This window comes from Hippopotamus amphibius, chromosome 16 (genome assembly GCF_030028045.1).
Source record: "Hippopotamus amphibius kiboko isolate mHipAmp2 chromosome 16, mHipAmp2.hap2, whole genome shotgun sequence".
Taxonomy (NCBI): domain Eukaryota; kingdom Metazoa; phylum Chordata; class Mammalia; order Artiodactyla; family Hippopotamidae; genus Hippopotamus; species Hippopotamus amphibius.
This window is the reverse complement of record NC_080201.1, coordinates 55,115,934-55,140,970: the sequence shown is the minus strand read 5'-3', so window position 1 is coordinate 55,140,970 and position 25,037 is coordinate 55,115,934. Positions and strand designations below refer to the sequence as shown.

The 25,037-nt window shown below is 49.5% G+C and overlaps 1 protein-coding gene across 2 annotated transcripts in view; it reads right to left on the bottom strand.

The window, feature by feature from the left end:
- Positions 1 to 24,959, bottom strand: part of RELB (RELB proto-oncogene, NF-kB subunit) — a 32,579-nt gene extending 7,620 nt beyond the window's left edge. The window contains exons 1-8 of one of the 2 annotated variants that reach the window (XM_057711802.1): positions 23,702 to 24,959; positions 20,614 to 23,578; positions 19,610 to 19,657; positions 14,266 to 16,110; positions 7,040 to 7,197; positions 5,692 to 5,783; positions 5,380 to 5,511; positions 3,318 to 3,422 (exon numbers count right to left, since the gene is read on the bottom strand). In XM_057711802.1, the coding sequence (XP_057567785.1) occupies positions 3,318 to 3,422; positions 5,380 to 5,511; positions 5,692 to 5,783; positions 7,040 to 7,197; positions 14,266 to 14,535 (757 nt within the window). In that variant the 5' untranslated portion in view covers positions 14,536 to 16,110; positions 19,610 to 19,657; positions 20,614 to 23,578; positions 23,702 to 24,959. Of the gene's footprint in view, positions 1 to 3,317; positions 3,423 to 5,379; positions 5,512 to 5,691; positions 5,784 to 7,039; positions 7,198 to 14,265; positions 16,111 to 19,609; positions 19,658 to 20,613; positions 23,579 to 23,701 lie in introns of those variants that run through there. The other variant, XM_057711803.1, reaches the window with a different exon arrangement.
- Positions 24,960 to 25,037: the final 78 nt, after the last annotated feature.

Genomic DNA, 25,037 nt, shown 5'->3' with positions numbered 1-25,037 from the left:
ATGATGGTTTTCACTGGCATTATGCAAAATACTAGCTCCAGGTCTGACATTCAGAAAATCCTCCGTAAATGCTAACTCTTTGTCATGTGGTTTTTAGGTACTTGGGATCCCATCTCATCCTAACACCAGCTCATTTTAGGGATGAGGAAATAGGCTCAGGGTGGTGAAGTCACCTGCCCGAGATCAGTCAGTGAGTGAATGATGGAACAGGACTTCATCTACCTCGTGTCATTCACCCAGGGCAGGAACAGTTTCCCTGCCCTGATCCCAATTTCCAGGCTCCTAACAATCTCCTTGGCATTCCTTAGATCTCAGCTCAAACATCACCTCCTCGGGACTTCCCTGGTGGTGCAATGGTTAAGAATCCACCTGCCAATGCAGGGGACATGAGTTCCATCCCTGGTCCAGGAAAATCCCACATGCTGCAGAGCAACTAAGCCCATGTGCCACAACTACTGAGTCCGCGAGCCACAACTATTGAGCCAGCGTGCCACAACTACTGAAGCCCAAGCACCTACAGCCCATGCTTCATAACAACAGAAGCCACCACACTGAGAAGCCCACGCACTGCAACAAAGAATAGCCCCTACTCACCACAACTAGAGAAAGCCCGTGGGAGCAATAAAGACCCAATGCAGCCAATAAATAAGTAAATAAATAAAAATTTTTTTTTTAAATATCACCTCCTCTGGGAAGCCTTCCCAGACGCCCAGACCATGTCTGGTCTTCCTGTTGTTCAATCTCAGTAATTTGTCGTCTTCTTTCTCAGCATTACCCACATTTGTCATTTGTACTTCCTTCCCTACCTCCCACAGAACTGAGAGCCCTGTAAGGGCAGAGTCTGGGCCTGTTTCTGTCCCTGCTGTGTCCCAGCACTGTCCAGCACAGAACCCGGCACAGAGGAGCCACCCAATAACCATCTGCTCATTCATTCAAAATTTTACAAGAGCCTCCCACTCCTGGGTACATATCCAAAAGAACTGAAGACAGGTGTTCAAACAAAAACTTATACCCAAATGTTCAAAACAACACTATGCATAATAACCAAAGGGTGGAAATAACCCAAATGCCCGTCAACTGATGAATGGAGAAACAAAATGGGATTTAGCCATACAATGGACTATCAGCCCAAAAAAGGAACAAAGCACTGTTACATGCTGTCACATGAATGAACCTTCATAATATTACACTAAGTAAAAGATTGCAGACACTAAAGACCACATATGGTATGATTCTATTATATAAAATGTCCAGAACAGGCAAATCCACAGAGACAGAAAATAGATTAGTGGCTACCAGAGGCTAGAAGAGAGGGGAATAGGGAGTGATTGCCTAATGGGTACTGGGTTTCTTTCTGGGGTGATGAAAATGTTCTGGAACTAGATAGTGGTGGTGGTGCAACACTGGGAATGTACTAAATGCCACTGAACTGTACACTTTAAAATGGTTAAAATGTGGACTTCCCTGGTGGCGCAGTGGTTAAGACTCCACACTCCCAATACAGGGGGCCTGGGTTCAATCCCTAGTCAGGGAACTAGATTCCACATGCATGCCACACCTAAGGAGCCTGAAAGCTGCAACTAAGACCTGGAGCAACTAAATAAATTTAAAAGAAAAGTTTATATATAAAAAAATGGTTAAAATGTTCTTAAGAGCGAAACTTGCGGCAAAAGACAAATAAGAGAATCGGGGGGAGAAAAATTTTCTTTTTTCCCCTGAGAACCTCATGTGTGCTTGGCTCTGCACTGGGTGGTTCTGGGGACACAGCTGCCCACCAGGACATTCCCAGGTCCTGCCGTGACAACCCAGTGGTGGAAGGGTGGGGGTGGAGATAGATGTTACCTATATAACCATACAACCTGAGAAAGGATTGTGGGGGGGATTCCTGAGGCTGTGGCACGATCTCCTACTCTCCTCCCCACTCACTGCCCTCCTGCCTCATTGGCCTTGCTGTTCCTCCCACAACTAGACCTGCTCCTACCTCAGAGCCTCTGCACTTGCTGCTCCCTCTGCTGGAACACTCTTCCTCATATGGCCACACAGATTCTTCGTGGCTCCTATGTCGTCTCCTGAGAATGGTCCTCCCTGGCCCCACTAAGTAAAACTGTGCCCCACAACTGTGCTCCAGCCATTTCTCTCTGTCCCCTTTCTCAGCATTATCTATCTCCAAATACTATTTTTTCACCATCTTCCTGAACTTTTTTCAACTCCTTTCTTTATTTTTTACTTTTCCTCCCAGAAGCACAGACCGCCTGGATTCAAATCCTGTCTCTACCTGACTACCTGTGTGACCTTGAGCAAGTTACCTAACCTTTCTGTGCCTCGGTTTCCTCATCTGTAAAAGGGGGATAATAGAATCTACCTCATAGAACTGTTAGGCAATTACATGATTGAATAAATGACGCATGTAAAGTGCTTAGGACAGAGCTTGGCATTTAATAAGAGCAAGATAAATGTTAGCTTTTCTGATGCTGGTGATGTTATTTATAATAGAGTCATGTGATAGAAGATGCAAAGGATAGAGAAAAGACATATATAATAAAAGAGAGGGACTTCCCTTGTGGTCCAGTGGCTAAGGCTCCAGGCTCCCAATGCAGGGGGCCTGGGTTCGATCCCTGGTCAGGGAACTAGATCCCACATGCTGCAACTAAGAGCTCGCATGCTGCAACTAAAAGATCCCGAGTACTGCAACTAAGACCCAGTGCCGCAAAGTAAATAAGTAAATAAATACTTTTTAAAAAAAGAGAGAGAGAGAGAGAGAAAGCTCTCCCCAGCCAGGCAATCCTGGGTTGTTTTTCCTTTTTAAAAAACCCTATTTGAGGGAACTCCCTGATGGTGCAGTGGTTAAGGCTTCACCCTTCCAATGCAGGGACCAAAAAATTAAAAGCAAAGAAACAAACAACAACAACAATCCTATTTGAAAAAGGGGTTTGATATTTGAACAGATGTGAATCAAGTGGAAACATCCTCCATTTTCTCCATCCGTAGCCCTGATCTAACTGTCATAAAGCATCTATTTATGCAACTCTACAATTTTAATACCAGAGGCCCCCGGAGCGTGTGATAGCAAGGCTGGCCCGGCACCTGGCGCGGCCAAGCACAAACAGGCCTCCTTCTTTATTCATGAATGAGTGACTCAGTGAGTAAATGAATCAATTGACTGTTTCTGTCTGACTCCATAACCAGAGCTCTAGACCCTTTTACTTGGCTCCCCTGGTTAACTAGCTCTTCTTCACCCTCTCATCCTTAGGGCTCCCTGGCTGCCCCTGCAAGCCAGCAGACCCCACTCGGCCCACTCGCTGCCCCAGGCCCCTCACCTTTCTGCACCTTGTCGCACAGCAGGTAGAGCTCCTCGCCACCCGTGCATGGCCCACTCTCCTTGTTGATTCGGCAAATCCGCAGCTCTGACGTGTTTGTGGACTCTGGGAAAGATGAGAGGAGGAGGCACACAGAAAAAACGAGAATTCACTCATCAAACCCTTACCAGGTACCCCATGGGTGCCCATCCTGGGGTGTGGAGAGGTGGGAAATGGAGAAGCCAGGGTGCCTGACCCTTCCGGAACCCATGGTCCAGGTGGAGAAAGAAGATGGCCAGGCAGGAGGGGTTAATGGACAATCGTGAGTCCTCTGTGCTGAGGTCCGGTGAGTGTCCGGCCAAAAGGGAGACTCTCAGACCTCAGGGAGGGGTTGGTGGGGTTAGGAGTCGGGGATGAGTATTAAATGAGGGCTAATGGCCTGAAACTTGCGGTGAACACATGTTGTTTTGCCTGTCTAGCAGTCCTGGCCCTTCTTCTGTTAACAGCTCCCCCCCCCAATTTTCCTTTAAGGAATCACCCCCCACCTCAGTCATGAGGATTGGGTAGGGCGGAGCCCACTCCCAGCTCAGCAGTGATCATGTGCCCTAGACCTGGCCAATCAGAGTATCGCCTCCTTCTGGCTACAGCTGATTGGTCAGAGAGGAGGACATGACTAAAACTAGGCCAATGAGAGACTGCCCTGGGACTCTGAGCAAAAATATTGGGTAAGAGAATCTTTCTTTGGGAGCAGGGAAGAAATGTCATGTTGGTAGGATGTAACACTAGAGCTACATACAGTTATTTTGCCCCTTCATGGGAGGGCCCTGCCAAGAGTGACTCTAACATAAAGGAAGCATGGCTGAGAGATGGAAAGAGACAGATCCCTAATGACATCACCAAGAACCTGGATGCAGCCAGACCTGAAGCATTGTGCTACCTCTGGATATTTTTAGTTAATGGAACAAATTATTCTTTTTTTCCTTACTTGAGTTGGGATTCTATCTTTGTATCCATAAAAGTCCTAAATGAATTAACATCCCTGACCATTTTGATGCTTGTGGCAGTCACTGTAGGCTGGCTAAACTCTAACAGCCCTTCCCAATCTCCTCTTCCATACCTGTACCCTTCTATAGAGGATGAAAAACCTAAATACTTGCTTTCTCAGACTCCCTTGCAACTAGGGGTGGCCATGGGACCAAGTTCTTACCAATGAGACATAAGCAGATGTCTACCAGGGTGATTCTGAGGAATATATTATTTTCTCTATAAAAGAGAGAGAGGAGACTTCCCTGGTGGCGCAGTGATTACAAATCCGCCTGCAGGGCACACGGGTTTGAGCCTTGGTCTGGGAAGATCCCACATGCCACAGAGCAACTAAGCCTGTGCGCCACAACTACTGAGCCTGTGCTCTAGGGCCCATGAGCCACAACCACTGAGCCCACATGCTGCAACTACTGAAGCCCGCATGCCTAGAGCCTCTGCTCTGCAACAAGAGAAGCCACCTCAATGAGAAGCCCATGCACCGCAATGAAGAGTAGCCCCCGCTCGCCACAACTAGAGAAAGCCCGTGTGCAGCAATGAAGACCCAGCACAGCCAAAAATAAATAAATAAATAAATAAATAAATAAATAAATAAATGTATAAAAAAATAAAAGAGAGAGAGAGATTATTACTCATGCTGCCTCTTCTCAAGGGCTGCCTAGTATAGCTGCACTGGTTGTGCATTCTACAACACCAGAAGGCCCCGTCCCCAAAGGCTACCTAGTAAATGCTGACCCCTAGAACTGGGCAGTGTACAGCCTGCACACCACACAGGGTGTCACTGCCCATCATGCCTTGAACACAGACACGATGTCCGAGCTGTGATAGCCAGCTCATGACCATGAGGGAAAGGCTAAGAGAATCACAGAGCTTCTGAACCAGCACCCTGATATAGCTGAGCAGCTGAATCAATAGGAACAGACTTAATAACTGAGGGAAAAAAAAAAAAAAAGAACTCCCTGTTTGTTCATGCTATCGTATGTGGGGCTTTCTGGTACCTGCGGCCAAAGACAATCCTAATGGAACAGCACCCTCGACTCACTCTTGTCATAGACGGGCTCAGAGAGCACAGGGTCCATCCGGCGCATCTGTCCTTGCTGGTCCCTATATGAGGCCTGGAAGCAAATCCTCACAACATTCATGTCCACCTCCTGATGGTTCTTCAGGGACCCAGCTGCGGGAGAGATACAGGAAGACTGAGTGTGGGGGTGGAGACCCTGGTGGAGGGACGGGGGACAGGGAAGGGATGGGGCTGGGGCGATGGTGGATACTGGGGAAGGCGAGGGGACAGGGGTGGCAAGGGGGGCAAGGGGTTAGGGAGAACGGGATGCTGAGGCTAGGCGCGGGGACTCACCGTTGTAGGGGTCGATGCCCAGCTGAATCTTCCGCTCAATGGCGGCCTCGATCTCCTTCTTCCTCACACACTGGATGCCCAGGTTGTTAAAGCTGAGTGGGGGGGAAGCGGGGAAGGGAGGTACTCCTGAGGAGGCAGGAGTAGCCCTAACCCACAGGATGGCTCTGGCAGATGCTGTCTCAGGGCTCATAATCTCAGAGGCTGAAGCCCCCCGAAGCCCAGGGGTCGCAGCATTGGGAGGGGACTAGGGTTCAAGCCCTTCAGGGGTGTGGAGGATTCTTGAGAGAACTTAAACTTGAGAGAACTTATCTTTACCACATGAAAGCACTGGTTGACCTCATTTATAATAAGAAACCTGCAAATTAAACACGAATGCAATGCCAGTTTTTAAAAAATACTCATCCAAACAGCAGAAATCAAAATGTTTGATAATACCCTCTGCTGGTGATATTGTGGAGAGTCAGGCACTCTCAGCCCTTGCTGGCGGAACTGTACATTGCCCCAACAATCACGTATTGCAGGACAACATGGCAGTGTTCATTCATTCTACCAATATTTCCTGAGCACCCACTGTGTGCTAGGCACTGGAGGATACAGCAGGGAACAAAAGAGATAAAATCCCTGCTTTCATGGAGCTGACATTTTCATTAAGTTTATAAATCACTAAAAGTATAAATGCATAGACTTCAGGCCAGCAATTTCATTTTTAGGAATTTATCCTGGAGAAGAAAGAGTATATATGTGAAGCTGTTCACTGAAGCACAGTTAGTAATAGAGCAACAAGAGATTGGAACCATTGTGGGTGCCCATTAATAGGGACTTATCAATTAATTGTGTGTACCCACACATTGGAATACTATGCAATCAGTAAAAAGGATAGGACAGCTCTACATGTACTGACAGGAATGATCTCTAAGATGTACTGGAACATAAAAACAAGGTGCAAATGTCTGCTACCATTCATAAGGGAAGGAAAGAAAATAGATATGCATAGCATATCTTTAGTTGCCTCCAGGAAGGAGCACTGGGGGCTGGAGGAGCAAAGATGGAAGGAAATTTATTTTTCACTGCACACCCTTTCTGAACTTTTTAATTTTTTTATTAAAAACATATAAATTATAAAGTGAAAGAAAGAATGTGCCTTGCAATTAAGTCAGGTCTGGAGTCAAATCCCAGCTCTGCTATTGGCTGTCTGGGCTTCTTCACCTCTCCGAGCCTCAGTTTCCCCATCTAGGAAATGCAATGGGGAGTGTCTGGCTAAGCTGCCCCTGACCCGAAGGTTTTCCGGGGTGATCCTCAGCCCCTCAAAATCTCCATGACCAAGGGTGAAGGGTCAGGGGTCAGGTACCTGTGCCGGGGGCTGACGTGAGGCCGGAGCCGCACCCTGCAGACGCCGTCTGTACAGTCTTTCCCCACGAGGCTGTGGGGGTGAACTCGGTGAGGCCAATCCTTCCACACCAGGCACGCGGTCACCTCCACCTCCCGCAGCCCTCCACAATCCCGGAGCTGCAGGAAGACAGGTGCTCTTGGGGTCCCATTGCAAACACCTGCACACATCCAAGTCGCCTTTGGTAGCTCCCCGCCCCTCCCCCCACCCCGGATGATGGAGAAGTGTTTGTTGAAGACACCTCTGAGATCCCAAACCAGAGGCTTCCAACCTGGGGGCTTCATAACATGACAGCTGCCCCACAGATGTGCCTTCTTTTGCCACTCGACTTTAAAAAAAATTGGCTGCACACAAGGTCTCCAGCTACAGCCCACAGGTAACATACTAATCATGAAGGGACCTGGTAGACACCACCTTAACCATGTGATCAAGGTCAGTGTCACCAATGAGGGGCCAAAGTAACACAGGCATCCCCTGATAGGATGTAGTGGGAAGAACACGTCACTTCTATGACAGCCACTTCAGAAGTGCATCACTGTAATCTAATCTTCAGGAAACATCAGACAAGCCCAAGTTGTGGTCATCTGGTCAGATATATCAGTGTCATGAAAGACAATGAATTGATAGGTATCATATTTTGGGTTAAAAGAGAACAAAAAACTGTATTTGGACCTGGCTGGTAGTTACACAACCTATACATATGTCAAAGTTCCTAGAGCTATACACTTAAGATTTGACCAAATATAACTCAATTTCAAAGAAAAAAAAAAGACGAGAGGAGACTTCCCTGGTGGTCCAGTGATAAAGAATCCGCCTTCCAATGCAGGGGATACAGGTTCGATTCCCGGTCGGGGAACTAAGATCGCACACGCAGCGGGGAAACTAAGTCCACGCACCACAACTACAGAGAAGCCTGCTCACTGCAACCAAAGATCCCACGTGCTGCAACTAAGACCCGATGTAGCCAAAAGTAAAATAAATAAATAAATTTTTTAAAAAGGGAGAGAGGCTACAAAGACATGACAACCAAATGCAACATTGGATCCTGGATTGAGGAGGGAGAAACAATTATAAAGCACATTTTGGGAACAATTGGGAAGTTTAAGTATGGACTGTATATTAGATGATATTGTGGAATATTATGAATTTTTCTAGGGATGGTAATGAGTGTCGTAGCCATGCAGGAGCTTATTTTTAGGAGATGCCCACTGAAATACCTAGAGGTGAAATAACATGATATTTACAACTCATCGGCAAACGGGTCTGCAGGAAAACAGCCTGTGTATTTGTGTGCATGTTTGTGTGTATGGAGAGAGAGTGACAGATATAGCAAATGGGGCAAAATGTCAACTGGTGAATATAGGTGAAGGGTACACAGGTGCTTATTGCATTATTCTTTTAATTTTCCTGGAGATTAAAAATTTTTTCATCTAAACTCATCAAAATGTGTACATTAAATACACGCATTTTTTGTATATCAGTTATACCTCAATGAAACAAGTAAAAAAACTAGGACAAGGATTTAAAGGATTTTTTTTTTTCAAAATAAAAAGTTGAGATGGGGAGGGGAGGCAAGGATTGGGAGTTTGAGGTTAGCAGATGCAAACTCTTATATATAGGCTGGATAAACAAGGTCCTACTGTATAGAGCACAGGGAACTCTATTCAATATCCTGTGATTAAAACCATAATGGAAAAGAACATGGAAAGAATGTGTCTATATGTACAACTGAATCACTTTGCTATACAGCAGAAATTAACACAACATTGTAAATCAACTATACTTCAATAAAATAATTTTTTTTAAGTTGGGGAAAATTTGGAGCCTACATTTCGAAAGTACAAGATATCATGTTTTTCCAGATTTCCAGATTCTCTTTTTTGAAAAGGAAGTTATGGCAACTGGGGCCGGACTTCTACTCAACAGCAGATAGAAACCAGCCCCTTGAGACAGGGCCCAGACCCACTTGGGCACTTGGCTTTCCTGGGTCACTCACAGAGCCCTACTAGCAAGAAAGAACCACTAAAGCCTTCTCTGAACATGTAAAGCTGGTGCCTACAAAATACAATGAACAGGTGTGTCTCACTGGGGGAGTACTGCCCTCTAGGGGGCGTTTGGGATACTGGGGACGATTTTGGTTGACACTGTGATGGGGACCCACAGTTGGCAGTACACAGGGCCAGAGATGCTACGCAGCCTGCAATACCAGGATAGTCCCACACAAGTCCTGCAAGACTTCTGAATGTCCCGCCAACATTCACATCGGTGACAAACCTGTTTTAAATGGTCAAAACCCAGATACACTGAATTTTCAAGGACCGCAATCACTATATTCATTGAGAGGACACTGGATTACATTTAGACTGAGAATTGTTCACCACTTTGGTAGCTTTTTGTGTGTGTGTGCTGCACCACACGGCTTGCAGGATCTTAGTTCCCTGACCAGGCATCGAACCCGTGCCCCCGGAAGTGGAAGTACAGAGTCTTAACCACTGGACCGCCTGGGAAGTCCCAATGGTTCACCACTTTGGAAAATGCTGTCACCTACGGCCACAATGGACATGTGGCATTCAAGTCGCCAAGTCCACCAGGCTGGGTTGGGCTGCTGTATTAACGAGGTACAAAGCAACTGCAACTTTGTTTACACTTTCCTGAGGCTGTGCCCAAGCATTTATATACTGAAATAAATGTGCTCATATAGACTGTACAATTTTCCTTTTATTTCTCCTTCATACTAAAGTTGGAGCATTATGTATTTCAGGAATAATTATGAGTTGAGAGAGGTAATATTGTCTATAAATTTCACTGCGTCAGATGGGTTAAAACCATTAGTTTAACCAGCTCCCTGATGTAATATTAGGAGATTCTGAAAAGCTCAGAGTTAACAGTCTCAGGAGCCATGAAGACTGCAAGGCTGAACGCTTTTCATCTTTTTTTTTTTTTTTTTTTGGCTGCCCTGTGCAGCATGCGGGATCTAAGTTCCCCAACTAGGGATGGAACCTGCCACGCCCCTAGTTCCATCTAGGGAAGCTCGGAGTCTTAACCACTGGACCGCCAGGGAAGTCCAGAAAGCTTTTCATCCTTGAGATGGCACACAAGATTGTGGATAAGACATTAGGCCTTGGAGTCAGTCAGACCTGGTACCAAATCCAGGTTCTACCACTGGCCATCTGCGTGATAAACCTCTCTGCTTTTACTATCCTTAACTATACATGGGTATAAATAAGTACCTGGCACATAGGAGCACTTAGTAAATGGCAATAATCACTACAAGAAATTTGCTGTGTATCCCTGAGCAAGTAACTTGCCCTCTCTGAGCCTCAGTTTCCTCCTCTAAAAGATGGGGACGAAAATACTAAATCGAAATTAGGTGTCAGGTCACCCCCTATTGTTGGACATTTACTGTTTCAACTCTTTGAAATCAAAACCAGCACAAAGCTGGAACAACTGCCTGGAAAGACTTAGAAATAAAAAGTTGGGAAAAACATAGCCTCTAAGTATCAACCCACAGATAACTTACTAATTACAAAGGGAAAGCTGTACCTTTTCGATGGTGGTCACTACCTGTTATGGGCTAAACTGCACGCCCCCAAGATTCACATGTTGTAGTCCTAGCTCCTAGTACCTCAGAATGTGACTGTATTTGGAGATAGAGCCTTTAAAGCAGGGAGTAAATTAATGAGGACTTAGGGTGGGCCCTAATCCAGTCTGCCTCATGGCCTTATAAGAAGAGATCATCTGGACACACAAAGAGACACCAGTGTTGACACTGAGGAAAGACCAAGTGAAGACACAGCGAGAAAGTGGCCGTCTGCAAGTCCAGGAGAGAGGCCTCAGAGGAAACCAGCCCTGCCGACAGATCCGTTCTGGACTTCCAGCCTCCAGAACTGCGAGACAGTAAATTCCTGTGGTTCAAGACACCCAGTCTGTGGTATTGTATTAGGGCAGCCCAAGCTGACTAATATACCACCTTAACCACAGGCTCTGACTCAGCATCAGATATTAGGACAAACCGCCACCCCACGTGCCGTGATATGAGACTCCAAGAAGACCACAGCAGCACTGCTGGGGTGTTCCCACCAAAATGAATAACCTAATCTAGTCTGGAAATGGCCAATAAACCTGGACATTCTACAAAACACCTTTCCTGTCCTCCACAAATGTCCCTGTCCTCCACAAATGTCCCTGTCCTGAAACGCAGAGACAGACCGAGGAACGAACCCAAATGGAGAGACACCGAAGGTGCCTGTCTTCATCTGTTTGGGCTGCTGTGACAAAATGCCATGAACTGGGTGGCGTATACACAACAGTTCTGGAGGCTGGAAGCCCAAGATCAGGTTGCCAGCATAACTGGGTTCTCGTGAGAGCCTCTTTTGGGTGCAGACTGTGTCACTGTGTCCTCACATGGTGGAAGCAACTTTCCCCATCACCTTCTGGATTAGGGTTTCAACATATGAATTGAGGAGGGGACACAAACATTCAGACCACAGCAAGATCTGACAACTAGGGACTTCCCTGGTGGTCCAGTGGGTAAGACTCCGTGCTCCCAATGCAAGGGGCCCTGGTTCGATCCCTGGTCAGGGAACTAGATCCCGCATGCATGCTGCAACTAAGAATTCGCATGCTACAACTAAAAGACCCTGCATGCTGCAACGAAGATCCCAGCACAGCCTAAGTAAATACATATTAACAAACAAACAAACAAAAAGACCTGACAACTAAAGTCAGCACATGGTCCTGGACTGGATTTTAAACAATTGGACAAGAAAAACAACAGGTATAAAGGATATCTGGGGTTAGCTGGGATCATTAGACTATGGAGTTAATTTTAGATAAAAGCCTTGCATGAGTATTACGTTTCTAGAGTGTGATAACGGCATTGTGATTATACAGGTCCTGCAGTGCAGAAAAAAGTCATGGCTCTTGAGAGATACAGGCCAAAACGTTTTCAGCGATGTGTGATATCTCTAACTCACTTTCAAATCTCCCTCTATAAATGTCTATATATATAAAGAGAGAGGCACTGGGATTTGCCTGGCGGTTCAGTGGTTAGGACTCTGCACTTCTATCGCAGGGGGCACAGCTTCGATCCCTGGTCGGGGAACTAAGATCCCGCAAGCCGCATGGCACAGCAAAAAACAAGAACCCCAAACCCACAAATTTCATATGCATATGTGTGTATACATATACATATATATGAAATATGCATATATACACACATATATACTCAAACACACACACACGCACGCTCCCGTTTATGTACAAAAGGGGGATAGTATATATGTATGTATATATTTGCCTGTACAATCATTAATCACAAAATACTCCTGAAAGGCTCCATGAGATATTGATGACAATGGTTACCTCTGGTGGGGGTGAAGCTGGGGGCAGGAGTGGGGGACTTGGGCTCATTTTAATTTAATTTAAATTCTGTTAATTTAATATGACTTCATATTTATGAACGTTTTGATCCACGTCATATGATTCAACAGTTTAAAACAAAATAAAGATGAGTATAATTGAAAATCTTGCCTGTATGCATTCAGCACCACCTCCAAAAAAGTATTCACCTGTATTTGTTTCTCTTTCCAGAGTTTCTAGATGCAAATACTACCCAATACAAATTTAAAATCTTATTTTCCCCTCTTTCAACAATGTGGGGGGCGATGGAGGGAGGATTGGGGCACCGACCCTGCTGCACTGGGAAATCCACCTGTAACTTACAGCGGGTCCTCAGTACCCGTGTGTCTGCGGTTCCGCATGGTGGGATTCGACCAACTGCGGCTCGTATTTACTATTGAAAAAAATCCGCGTATAAGCGGACTCGCGCAGTTCAAACCCATGTGTTCAAGGGTCAACTGTACAATACCCGCACAATCTGCACCTCGATTTAAGAAAAATTATTAATATATCTTCCACATCAGTACCGAAAGGATGGCTTCATTTAAATTTTTTTCTGTATTAACGGTATGTATATTTATTTATCTGCACACATACACAGATATATTTGTCCCTGCTGCATGGGATTGCAATGGGTAGATGTTTATCGATTCTTTCACCAGTCCCCTGATGATTAACATGGAAATTTCCAATTCTTCTCCATACAAACAGGGCTGCAAGGGAGAACCTTGTACGTTCCTTTTTTGCCCAGATGCAGGCACATCTACATGATAAATTACTAGAAGTGGAATAGCCCAGCCTAAGAATTATAATAATAATAATTATACTAGGAATACTAGAAGCTATCTCATTTGAATACTCACCATGTTGGAGGTACTTGGCATGTACAATTAACTCATTTACTCCTCCCAACATCCCCAGGTGATTGGTTATTATTAGTATTCCGTTTTTTAATTTTTTTTTTTTTTTTGGCCACAATGCAGGCCTACAGGATCCTAGGTCCCCAACCAGGGATTGAACTTGGGCGGTCAGCAGTGAAAGTGCAGAGTCCCAACTACTGGACCGCCAGGGAACTCCGTATTATCCCATTTTGTAGAGGAGGAGGCACAGAGGGATGGAGTAACCTGCCCAAGGCAGCACAGCTAGCAAACTGGCACAACCGGAATTCGAATCCAGGTACTCTGATTCTTAAGGCCTCGCTGGTGAACCAGGAGGCGACCAATTATCATTTTGACCAATACTGTCAAATTGTGGGAAGACGGCCTTTCTTTGAACGCTCTTTAAATTCAAGGCCGGGACTTCCCTGGTGGCACAGTGGTTAAGAATCCGCCTGCCAATGCAGGAGACATCGGTTGGATCCCTGGTCCTGAAGATCCCACATGCCGCGGAGCAACTACGCCCCAGCGCCACAACTACTGAGCCTGCGTGCTGCAACTACTGAAGCCGGGGCGGCTAGAGCCCCATGCTCTGCAACATGAGAAGCCACCGCACTGAGAAGCCGGTGCACCACAATGAAGAGGAGCCCCCATTGGCCACAACTAGAGAAAGCCCGAGAGCAGCGAAGACCCGACGCAGTCAAAAATACATAAAAATTTAAAAATAAAATAAATCTTAAAAAAAAAAATTTAAGGCCAAGTGACAGTGGTATCACCCGCTCCAACAACAGCAATAATAATAACCACCATAAAATACATGAATAAAGAACTACATGCGTGTGAATCTTGGGGACGGGGGACAGGCGAGCCCCACCTCCCCCGGTACCAGCCCCCCGCCCCGCCGGTGCCCACCTCGATGGCGGGCAGCGTCTTGCTGGCTTCGGTGCTGCTCTCCCCGAGGATGCTGCCGGCCGAGCGACCCTCGCACTCGTAGCGGAAGCGCATGCCGCGCTGCTTGGGCTGCTCGGTGATGACCAGATGCGGCCGCGGTCCGGGGCCCGGAGCCGGGGGCACCAGCCGGCCCAGGGGGCAGCCCCAGGGCGGCGGTGTGGCCGGCGGCGCCGCGGGGCCCAGGGTGACGGTGCTCAGGGAGGCCGCCCCGCGAGATACCAGGCGCGGCATCCCCTCGCCCGGGCCCGGCTGCGCCCCCTCCAGGCCGAAGCCATTCTCCTTGATGTACTCGTCGATGATCTCTGCGGGAGAAGCAAAACCTGGGGATGACGCTGATGGTTAAAGAAAAGGCTTTTTTTTCACCTCCAGACTTGTGCCGCCCTCGCCTTTTCCCGTCCGTTCATTTCTCCAAGACGTATTTCTTGTGAGTGGAGGGCAGGGGCTCCAGCTCCAAACACAAAAAAGCCCCTGCCCTCCTTCTTGCAAACAGACCCCCAGCGCGTCCCCCAGTTCTTGAAGCCCGAAACCCCGGGGGTCCGTCTGGCTTCTCCTTCTCCTGCACCCTCATGTCCACTTGCCTCTGAAACAGCTCCTGAATCCATGCCTCATCACCTCTCACCTGGATCAAGGTAGAACCAAGTCCCAGGTACCCCTGCCTCCATCTTGCCCCATTTAATAACAAGAACAACAGGTGCTCTGCCCAAGCGGCTCCCATCTCAGAAAGCAGCACCACCATCCAGGGTGCTCAAGCTATGCCCATCTCTGACAGCTGCTCACAATCCCACATCCACTAGGTCCAATCCATGAACTTCTCCTGCCTCTGCTTCAAATATATATTCACATCCCCACCGCTTCTCCCCACCCTCACTGCCTCCTCCTTGGGCCACCCTCCATCATTTTCCATCTGAACCACTGCTCCTCTTCCCCACCTCGCTTCTTCCAGTCTATCTGCCACACACAGCCAGAGGGATCCGATGTCAGACCCTGTCCCCGTCCATGCAGAAGCCTCCAGTGGCTCCCATCTCCCTAAGAGTCAAAGTCAACACCTTCCCCATATAAAACTCTCCCCAAACTCCATTCATCTCAGGAAAACAAGACAAAGGCAAGACCCACACCCTTAACCTTGGCCACAGAGCCTTGTGTGGATGGGCCCTCGCTGTCCTGGGCTTCTCACCTCCTGCTGCCCCCTCTCATCAGGCTCCAGTCTCTTCTGTTGCTTGCATCCACCAAGCCCTGCCCTCTTCAGGGTATAGCACTGGCTCCTCCACCTGCCTGTTCCCTGCTTCCTCTCATTCAACCCATGCGGCTCCTTCTCACCCTTCCGGTCTCAGCTCACCTCTTCAGAAAGGCCCGATCTTATGTGTTTTCCCCAGGCCTCTTCCTGTTTCTTTCCTTCATAACCCTTAGCCTAATCTAACATTATTTTGTTCTTTATTCCTTTTCCTACTGTCTCTGCTACTAGAGTATCAGCTCCAAGAGGGCAGGGACTTCGGTTTGTGGCTGAATCCCTGGTACCTAGAACAGTGCCTGGCACACAGCAGGTGCTCAATACAACTCACTGAAAAAATGAACAATAGTTCTAGTAACAGTAACTAATACTAAAGACAGCTGGCGTATGCTGAATCTTCACTGTCAAACGCTGCTAAGTAACCTGGGAGCACATGACTTTGTTAAAATCCCCCAGCAGTCCCAGAAGTCACACTGTGACCTCCTCCCCAACAAGGAAGGCCAAGATCCCCCTCTGTGAGCACTTGGACTCCTCAGCCTCCCCCCAAAAAACTGCCCTGTGATACTCACCCAATTCATCTGTGGAAGGAAGAGAAAGAGAAAGGTGAGGTCCAGAAAGTGGTCAAGACTTTCATCTTTTAAGACAGATTCTCAACCCCACCCCCTCCCAGAACCCTTCCCCCTTCTTCCATCCTGGGAAATCCTGGGCTCCGACTCCCTGGGATGTTAAGCCCCAACCCCCAGCTCTCCCTCCTGGCCCACCTTCCCTTCAGCTCCCAGTGTTGGAGTCCCAGGGCCAGGCTACCTTCAAATGCCTCCCCCCAAAAAAAACCCATTTAGACCAGGGATTATGAAGCAATGTTGAGAATCTAAGGAAAAGCCAAGGGTGTTATCACCAGGAGAAAAAAATGAACGCCTAAGATTCTAAACAAAATGTGGGGGTGGACCCCTCCCTAAAGCCCACCCTAGACCCCTGGTGTCTGAAGATCCAGGCAGGCAGATCCTCCACCTCTAGGCAATCACCTCACTCTGCATTCCATGCCAGCCCCTCCGCAGTGCCCACCCGGTAGCCAGGATTCACCCCTACTTCCTGAGCGGGGAATGGCAGCAATACTGGGGAAGCTCCTTATCAGCTCCTCAGGAAAGCTCAGCCCTGCAAGAGGCCAGGGAGGATTGAAACCAACCTCCCATCATCCCACAGACAGAACAAGGGGAGCCCCAAGGGAGCAAGCAAAGCTGTGGGGTCACACAGCAAGGGAGGGCAGGCCGGGGCCAGGTGCCCCATCCAGGGTTGCCTGTGCTGGCTGCTGGCCGCTGAGTTATTGCCGACCTGCCCTGCCGCCAGACCTCGCCTCCTCCTCCACTCTCGGGGAGTGGCTCCTGGCAGCCAGAACTTTGCTCCTTGGAAAGCAGTTTTCCTGCCCCTCTTATCTCATGTGATCTGTGAAGTCAGCAGGGTGGGGAAGACATCCCCACTCGGTAGATGGGGACACTGAGGCTGGGGGAGAGGAAGGGACATGCTGTAGATCACTGGCGGGGCCAACTTCAAGTCACTTTGACTTGGGAACACCTTCTCAGGCATCCATGCTGGATGACCTGGGGATCCGAAGATGAGCTAGACTTTGCCTGAGCCCTCAAGGAGCTCCCAGACTGCGAGGGGAGGCTGAGGCCCAGGCTGCTGTGGCTGAAGCTTTGGACTGCCTCAGTTCAAATCCTGGCTCTATTCCTTGCTGGCACTGTGGCCTTGAGCCCATTACTTAACCTCTTTTTGTGCCTTGGTTTTCTTCATCTATAAAATGGACACAATAATAATGGTTGTCTCATCGGGCTGTTGTGAAATTAAATGAGCTGATATATGGGAAGCACTTAGAACTGCCATAATAGTACACAATACATAAACGCTGGCTGCTGTTGGGTAAGGTGTTGGGAGACATTATTTTACGGATTTGGGTAAATTGCTTCCCTTCTCTAGGCCTCAGTTTGTCTGTCTATAAAATGGGGAGGTTGGAAGACATGGTTTCAGGGCATGGGGTGTGGAGTCACACAGATGTTACTTTGAATCCCGGCTGTTACTCACTGACTGTGTTGCCTTGGGCAAGTTGCCTAACCTCTCTGAGCCACCTTCTCTATAAAATGAGGTCTGATATATCTCAGGCATTAACATGAGGATTTAGAAGCACACTGGGAAATAAAAAAAATAAAAAAAATAGAAGCACACTGGGAAATTGCTTAGCACAGGGTCTGACCACTTCAGGCCCTTCATAAAGCTTAGCTATTATTATTTTCTGCTATTATTATTATTATTATTATTATTATTATAACCTAACATCCTCTTTCAGCCAGGAAATGTTAGGGACTTCCTCTCTTTATTCAGGGTTCAGCTCAAATAACAACTGCGCCACCCCAGCCTCACACATAAACTTGCCACCATTCAGGGGCAGCCAGGATGGGCCACACTTGAGCAGCTGTCTTTCCTGCCTCAGGGCCTTTGCACAGACTGGTCTCTACCAGAATGCTCCTCCTTGAGTTCTTTGCATGCCTCCTCTTCCACTTTCAGGTCCCTGGTCAAATGTCACCTCCTAGATGGGTCTTCCCTGACTACTTTATCCAAGATAGCCCCCAGAACCCCTACTCCAGTCACTCACAGTTAGGTGCCTTGGTTTTACCATTTTCATGGCACTGGTTAGGATCTGACATGACTTTATATTAGAAATGATTCATATCTGTCTCCTGTAGAGTGTGAGCACCAGAGAGTAGGAAACAGGTCTGCTCCATCCCTACTGTATACCCAGGGCCCAGGATGTATTTGGCCCATCAAAATGAGGGTTAATTTCCCTCTCACTCTATCTCAGCAGTTCTCCAATCCCCACCATGCTATTTAGGTGTCACTGATCCAAAGATTTGTTTATAGCCTTTATCACATTTTAATCCTACATTTAATTCATTGTGTACGTCTAGGTAGGGAACCCTATGAGGGCAGAGCCAGGGCTGTCTCAGTCACTGCTGAGTCCTCAGTACTGCCCAGCACAGAGCCAGGTATGGAATAGGCACTCAATAAATATTTATGGAATGGGTAACATCAGAAATTACTCTCAATTGAAACCAAAGAGCTAGGTCTTGGGTCAGAAAAGTCTCAGCCTTGTTCCTGCCCCAGAACCAGTGCTTGGCAGTACCTGTTCCCAACACCATCTCCCACCTTTCACTATCTCCCAAACTCACAGACCTGTTAGAGAACCCACAGGGCCTCCTCCACAGCCATGCTGGCACTTCTGGGGTCCATCCGAAGATTCTACCTCCAGAGAGAGGTTCAGAGCCAGCCCACTGGGGCCACTGAGTATTCCCGGTGGCAGGACTCAATCCCTGCCCTCCAAATTCCAGCACATTTATGAGAGACGATGTCATCCTTTGGCCATGATTCTGCATGTCCTCGGGCAGCACTGAATTTTGCATGGCACAGGATGAGGGGCCTTATTGACTAGTAGTTCTCAGCATCTCTTGGGAACTTGCTAGAAATGCAAACTCTCAGAACCCATCCTAGACCTACTGAATCAGAAACTCTGGAGGTGGGACCCAAAAATCTGTTTTAACAGCTTGCTGGGTGACCCTTAACTGTGTACCAGACACTGCTTTAATACTGTTATTTCTTTAATACTGATACTGTTTAGCTGTGTCAGCTCATTGAATCCTCTGGCTTCATCGAAAAGGGAAGCATATATATTATGCCCATCTTACAGATGAGAAAAACTGAGGCCCAGAGAGGGGAAGTGACTTGCAGACATTTGCACAATGAAGGGGTGGTGGCACAAGTATGTAATTATTTACCCTCTGCATTACCATAGTGAATCTCTAAAGAGGATTCCGCTTACAGAGTGAATAGGTGGTTAGTTTCACTTGCCCAACTCATCACCCGGGAGGTAGGGGCATCTGGGGGACCCCATCTCAAAGAGCAGGGATGAGGAAAGCTGAGGTGGACCTCTGCAAAATCCCCAGACAGCGACGTGCACAATGCCACCTCCACAGGATTCCCCCTGCCCCTCCTGAGCGTGCATATAGGCAGGAACTGTGGAGGGCTGCTCACCCGTGGTCCTGGAAACGGCGAGCGAGAGCGAGGAGAGGTCAGCGGACCCTGCAGGGAGGGAAGCATGTCTCAGGAGGTGATGGAGATATGGCGGGAGAACCAGAGCCCCGCCCCGTTCCTCTCCTGGTCCCGCCCCTTTGGATCATGGCCCTCACCCTTATTGCCCTCATGGTTCCTTCCTTAACTCATGGGCAGGTTCCCTAGTTTCTGTCAGTCACCCCACCCTTCATCAAACTCAGGCCCTGCTCCTTCTCTCTCTTAAGAAGGCTGAGAAGGGCCTGGAGGAGCCCTTCTCAACCTCACTTAGGAAAGCCCCCACCCCTTCCCTTATTTCAGGGTCAGACCCTACCCTACACTTTTCCAGTGTCAAGCCCGTGCCCTTCTCCCTCTCAGACCCTGCCACTTCTCTCCAGAGGCAAGCCCCACCTCCTCTTTCTTCTGAGTCAGACCCCGCCCTCTTTTTTTCAGAACAAGCCCTCTCCCTGCTCTCTGCCAGTCAGCCTCGCCCCTTCTCTCGCTGCGAGTACGGCCCCGCCCCCTTACCACCCTTAAGCCCCGCCCCTTACTCTGAGTAGGCGAGACCTCGCTTCCTTCTTTGCGTTAGGCCCCGCCCTCTTCTCGCCCTCATGCTCAGACCCCGCCTCCTTAGGTGAGCCAGGCCCCGCCTTCTACTCCCTCTCTGGGTCTGACCACGCCCAGTCCCTCAGGAGCAGCTCCCGCTCCTCCTTCTCCCAGTCGGGCCCCGCCCCCTTCTTTGCCTCAGGGTCAGGCCCCGCCCCCTTCTCACTCTATAGTGGGACGTCTCTCTCTTACCTTGGACCGGACCCGGTCACCATCCTCTGCCTCCTTCCTTCCCTTTGATATATAGTGTCCCCGGAAGCCTCACACCCTCCCAGCAAAACCCCTAGACTCCTGAGGGCCCCCCAGACTACTCCGGGACCCCCAGGACTCCCGCATCTCCACTCCCGCCCCCGACTCCTCTCCTGAACCCCGGCCCCGCTTACCCAAGGCCCCCAGCTCCGGCGCAGCGGACGATCTGGCGACGCGGCGACTCGGCATGGCCCAACCAGTGGGGACTGACGTCCCGGAGGCCAGCCCAGACCAAAACACCACACGCGGGCAGGCCAAGTGGCCAGGTGGCACGGCCCGGCGGACGATCGCGGGTCGGGAGAGCGGCGCAGGGGCTGGGGCCGCAAGCCGGGCTAGACGTGCGGCGCCCGGGGCTGCGGGGGGCGCCGGGCCGGGCCGGGAGGGCGGCGGGCGGGGGCGGGGCGGCGGAATTCCCCGGCGCCGCCGGCCTGCGAGCTCATTGGCCGGCACCCCGTCGTTACGTCACGCAAGGGGAACGGGAAAACCCCCACGCGTCACGTGGCCTCGGGGGCGGGGCCGGCCGGGAAGAGGAGGCTGGGCGCACGGGAGGGGGCTGGCGACGATGCCCATAGCTCTCTTCGAGACAACTGAGTCCTGCTTGAGGCCACTCACAAGCTACCCATGGAGCAAGTAAGGAAACTGAGGGCTGCCTCCCAGGTCTGCCAACCGGACTTGACCTGTTATTTTCTGGCTGGAAGGGAAGCTTCGGGATCAGGAGGTTACCAGGACTCCACTATGCCACTGATGATAATCTTTTCGAAACCTGCATGGTCTCTCTACACCTCAGTTCCTTTAACTGAGTACATCATTGAAGATACTTAAATGTTTAAAGCTAGGATGTCAGCTCTATGATTTGTCTGTTTTGTTCTTTGCTGTATCCCCAGCGCATCCAGAACAGCACTTGGAAAACTGTAGGTGCCCAACAAATGGTTATCAAATGAATGGATGGATGTTTTATTCCTCCCCACAGCTCCTTCAAGCTTCTTAATAGCCCGTAGCACTTTCAGCTCAAAGGTTCAGTAACTCAGTCTGGGAATGGTAACAGCATAGCCCCCCAGGGTACTTATTGAGCTGAGTGCCTGACCCCTGGGCTTACCTGGGGGCCTCACAGATGCCTCACACCTTGCACCAGCATCAGGTGGTGATAGGAAGGTGATAGCATTGGGATTACTGCAGAGAAGAGGAGACCAAAGCTCAAAGGGCCTTTTGGTTAAATCACATTTCTAAGCCTATTCCTAAGAATGACTGGCTGACATGAGGTCCCCACTTGGATGCCAGGCACCCTCAGACCACAGAGCCAGGGTATGATGTCCTATGTCTCCGTGTGAAAATTTTGAGTGTTCCACATCTTCTCTTCATGGCCGACGTGGACTCACTGATTCAGTCGACATACACTTATTGAGCACCTGCTCAGAGCCTGCACTGGGTACTAGGGCACAGCACTCACCAAGCCAGCCCTGGCATCTGCTCATGGGAGGCAGGACAGTCTACAGCAGTTCTCAAGGTGTGACCTTCAGTCCTTCAGGTGATGCAGTGTAAGCTCAAGTTGGAGAACTACTGGTACAAAGCAGAATATGGAGCAGACTTTTTCTGCAAAGGGCATGTGGTGCAGCGCTGCCAAAAAAAAAACAAAAAAACCCCAGAAAAACTGGAAAATGCTGATTTTGGCCTACAGGTTGTAGTCTGCATGTGACAACGGCTTTGCCAGAGAGGCTATGATTTGGGGGTCCAGAATCAGGCTGCCTAGGCTCAAATCCTAGGTCTCCCACTTACTAGGAGACCTCAGGCAACTGTCTTCATCTCTGAGCCTCAGTTTGCTCATCTGTAAAATGGGTCTAATAATAGGATGGTCGTGAGGATTAAATACTGACAGTTGACACTTCTATAGAGCTCTTCCATGTACTAGGCACTGTTCTAGCACTTTATGTCACATTACTTTGTGAGACTTTGGACAAATTACTTAATTTCTCTGGGTTTCAGTTTTCTCACCTGCTCTTGTGAACATCTGACTTACAGAGTTATTGCACACAGGGTAACAGTACCAGGCACTGTTCCAAAAGCTGGGGACACAGCAAGCAACACAATGGACAAAAGCCCCTGCCATCATGGAACTGAAATCCAAGTGGGGGAGAGAGATGGAAAAGAGATAAGCAGATATATGTCTGACAGTGATGGCAGTATTACAGAAGATCAAAGAAGGATACATGGATAGAGTTTGGAGGGTAATATTTGGGTTAGGAAGTTCGGGGAGGGTCTAAGGTGACATCTGAGCAGACAGCTGGAATGGTGAAGGATCCATGTGGATATCTGGGGACGTGTTCAAGGCACAGGGAACAGCAAGGGCAAAGGCCCTCAGGTGGGAACATGCATGGCATGTTCAGGGAACAGCAAGGAGGCTGGAGGGGAGTGACTGCTGGGGAACTGGTGGAGATGGGTAATATCAAATTTAAGGAAGTGAACCACATGCAGCACTTAAACTAGAGCTTGGCTCATGATACGAAGTGTTGAAAAGTGGCTCCTATGTGTAGGGCCAGGAGCCCACCTGATTCCCCTCTGCTCCTTGAAATGTCAGTCCTTACAACTGTTTGTTGGGTGAATAGCTGAAAGGATACGTCAGAAATCCTCAGTGTTCAGGATTTCTGCAGGCTCTGAGCCCCATGAGGGCAGGCCTGGGGCTGTCTTGATCCCTGCTCAGTACACAGAATCCCCCAGCTCAGAGCAATGTCCAGGGGAGAGGCTCAGGGGGCATTTGTTGACTGATTGTATGTTAGTCTCTCCTCTGGTGTCCTAATGCAGGCCTCATCAAAGTCCACACTTCTGGCTGCGTGCCTGTGTCTGTGAAAGTCAGGACTGTGCAACCATGCACTCCGCAGACTTCCCAGAGCAACTCCTCTTGTGATGCGGACACAGCAGTGACCAAGACAGCTCTGGCTCTGTCCTCACAGGGCTCAGTCCAGCGCAGAAAGACCTGTCCCCAGGTAGTGATGACCCACAGCAGGCAGGGCTGGGATGTGGGAACCCGGGGAGCTGGCGGGGGCGGAGGGTGTCCCAGAGGAGGTGGTCAGGAAGGGCTTCCTGGAGGAGTCACAGGGCTACAACCTAGAGGATGCATAGAGTAAAGTGAAGAGTTGCATGCCTGGAGGTAAGAGGTCACAGCTGATTAGAGCAGGGGAGATGAGACAGTAGGGGTTAAGAAGTCCCTCCCCCGAAGGCATTGTTCACCAGTTAGCAGCCTGGGCTCTTCTCCCAAGGGTACTGGGGAGCCATGGTAGGTTCTGAGCAGAGAATGGACAGGGTCAGGTTTGTGCTTCAGGAAGTTCTGGCTGCTGGGGACTTCCCTGGTGGTCCAGTGGTTAAGACTCCATGTTTCCACTGCAGGGGGCACAGGTTCAATCCCTGGTCCATGCAATGCAGCCAAAAAAAAAAAAGAAAAGAAAAGAAAGTCTGGCTGCTGGATGAAGAATGAATGCGAGGGGCAGGAGACCAGGGAGGAGGCTGAGTGGTGGGGACCCCAGGGTATGAGGAGGAGCCTGGGCCGGGTGATCTCAGTGGAAGTGAAGAGGTGAGAATCCCAAACAATGGTGGGGTACAGCTGACAGGCCTCGCCAAAGGCTGTGGGGTGAGGATTTGGGCAGGAGGTGAGCCAGTGAATTTAGGTGGCTTGAGAGCCCACGTGCCCCTTGGTTCTAGGAGCTCAACCGGGAAGCCCTGGTGGAGTGTGTGTGTGTGTGTGTGTACACAGGTGGGACTGTGCACACAATATCTCCTGGGACTTCATGGATTTCCTGCCTGGGAATCTGCAGGGCACCGTGGCAAGTGAAGCCCAAGGGAACCTAGCGTGGTGCTCAGCCCCGGGCCTCCTCTCCCCAAAGGGTTGATGAGACCACCCTCCCACACACACACACACAAAAGTAAACCTGGGAATGTGAGGTCCCAACCCCTCAGAGTGCGGGGACCCCCAGAGGCCTCAGTCTCCTCATCCCTGAAGCAGGTGAACAGTCCCAGTACCTGGCTTGCCGGGAAGGCACACACACCACACATGAAGAGTTTGGCTGGGTCCTTGGCACAGGCAGCACGGAGGGTGCTGATGGCACCCCAACAGCTATGGATGCTACACCTGGGCCCCACTCTGAACCAGGATTCACCCCCGGGGTACCCTGGAGACGAGCTCATAAGCCCAGAGAAGCAAGGTCAGGCAGCCAGGGTCCCAGGATCGCTGAACAAGGCAGGCTGATGGGGCTGCATCGGTGGTGGGTACGCGCGCCTGCCCCGCCCGGCTGCGTGAGGCCAGGAGACAATCGGTGGGCAGGGGCGAGGCTCCACGCTCGGCGGGCCAGACGCAGCCTTGTGAGTAAGAGCACAGGTGCAGTGAGGTCATGGTGAGCAGCTTCCCCATCTGTGAAATGGGGACAGTTATGGAAGCCCCCCGAGAAGGCTCCTCAGAGGCGGAGAAGGATGAGAAAGGGGCCTGGCCCAGAGGGTCACTGTCCCCAGTTTACTGTGTCCTGCATCCTGCAGGTCTCCCTGCCAGACTCAGGGGAGCCACCCACACTTGTTC